Source organism: Plasmodium reichenowi, chromosome 7 (assembly GCF_001601855.1).
Source record: "Plasmodium reichenowi strain SY57 chromosome 7, whole genome shotgun sequence".
In the NCBI taxonomy this organism is placed as follows: Eukaryota; Apicomplexa; class Aconoidasida; order Haemosporida; family Plasmodiidae; genus Plasmodium; species Plasmodium reichenowi.
In genome coordinates, this window is record NC_033652.1 from 1007112 (window position 1) to 1008659 (window position 1548).

The 1548-nt window shown below is 17.5% G+C and overlaps 2 protein-coding genes across 2 annotated transcripts; one reads left to right on the forward strand and one right to left on the reverse strand.

Moving 5' to 3' along the window:
• Positions 1-269, forward strand: PRSY57_0725200 (hypothetical protein; the record flags this gene model as incomplete). The annotated part of the gene is made up of 1 exon (XM_020114688.1): positions 1-269. A coding segment is annotated over one exon (269 nt), but the record flags the coding sequence as incomplete, so codon positions are not given.
• Positions 270-546: 277 nt separating this feature from the next.
• Positions 547-1402, reverse strand: PRSY57_0725300 (hypothetical protein; the record flags this gene model as incomplete). The annotated part of the gene is made up of 4 exons (XM_020114689.1): positions 547-594; positions 802-899; positions 1024-1166; positions 1311-1402. Coding segments are annotated over 4 exons (381 nt in total), but the record flags the coding sequence as incomplete, so codon positions are not given.
• Positions 1403-1548: the final 146 nt, after the last annotated feature.

The following is a 1548-nucleotide window of genomic DNA, read 5'->3' on the forward strand; positions in this document are numbered from 1 at the left end:
TGTTAGAATTAGATACGTTAATTAATAATTATTTAAATGCAAATATGAATATAATAGATAATGAAAAAGTAAAGTTGTTATATAATTTAATGGATATAGATACAACTAATATGTTGAAGTTATTTTATTTTTACTCCAACCAAGAAAATAGAAGTATGGACAAATTGTCCAAACTTATGAAAGTTAAAGATGAAAAAATAATACAGGATACCTTTAATTTATTAATTGATATACTTAACAATAATCAAAAGAATATTAGTGCTCAGTGAGGAGAAAAGATAAAGACTTCAAGAAAAAAAAAAAAAAAAAAAAAAAAAAAATAGGTATTATGTATATAATATATTTATTTTTATTTTATTACTTTTTTTTTTTTTTTATGTTGCGCTTTCCCATATTATTAATCAACATAATTAGATAAACTATAAATTTTTTTTTTTAAAGAATTTATACAATATATTACATAGAACAATGTTGAAACCTTATCAATATATATAAATAAACCTACAAATAAATATATATGTACATATATTTTTTTATTTTATTATTTTACACTTCGATTAAGTCGTGATGGCATATATTCTCATCCACATCCATCTAAAATGAAGATCAAAAAAAAAAAAAAGAAAAAAATATTCAGCAGGAATAAAATATTGAATTATTTATTTGATTTGATATGATATGATATGATTTGATATGATATGATATGATTTGATATGATTTAATATGATTTAATATGATATGATTTGATTTTTTTTTTTTTGTATATTTTTATAAACAATATGGAAAAACATATATCATTACAGGTATATCAATTAAGAACTTTTTAAATTCACTTTCTGTAAACTTATTTCCATTTTCACATAAAAGAATTTTCAAATCGTTTTTTTTTATTATATCTTCTGACATAAGGAAAAAAAAAAAAAAAAAAATTATAAGAATATAATAAAAGTTAAATTGAACGAAAATACAAGAAATATTATATGTATAATATATATATATATATATATATATATATATATATACTTTTAGGGTTTAAAAACTTAAGGCAGTTTTCAATTTTTTCTTTTTCATAATAATTCTTTTGAAATTTATCAACGAAATCTTTCAGTTCGTCCAAGTTATAAATATTTTTATTATCATCAAAAATTTGACAGGATATATTAAAACTGAACAAAATATAGAGGGGAATGAAAAATAAGATATATATATATTATTATAAAGATGTAATATCTTCATATTTAGATTAACTATAAATAAATACAAACATAAAATATATATATATATATATATATATATATTTGTGATTGTACCCTAACGATTTTAGTATTGTTATTAGATCGTTCTTATCAATATGATCCGTGTTTTTTTTTTTTAAATTAAATAAATCTTCAATTCTTGAATTCTAAGGATTACATAAAATAAACAGAAATATGTTCATACATAATTATTGTATTTTTTTATTTTCTCTTTCTTTATAGCTTATTCTTTGCTTTTTTTTTTTTTTTTTTTTTTTTTTTTCTTTTAATTGTTTTTTTTTTTTTTTTTTTT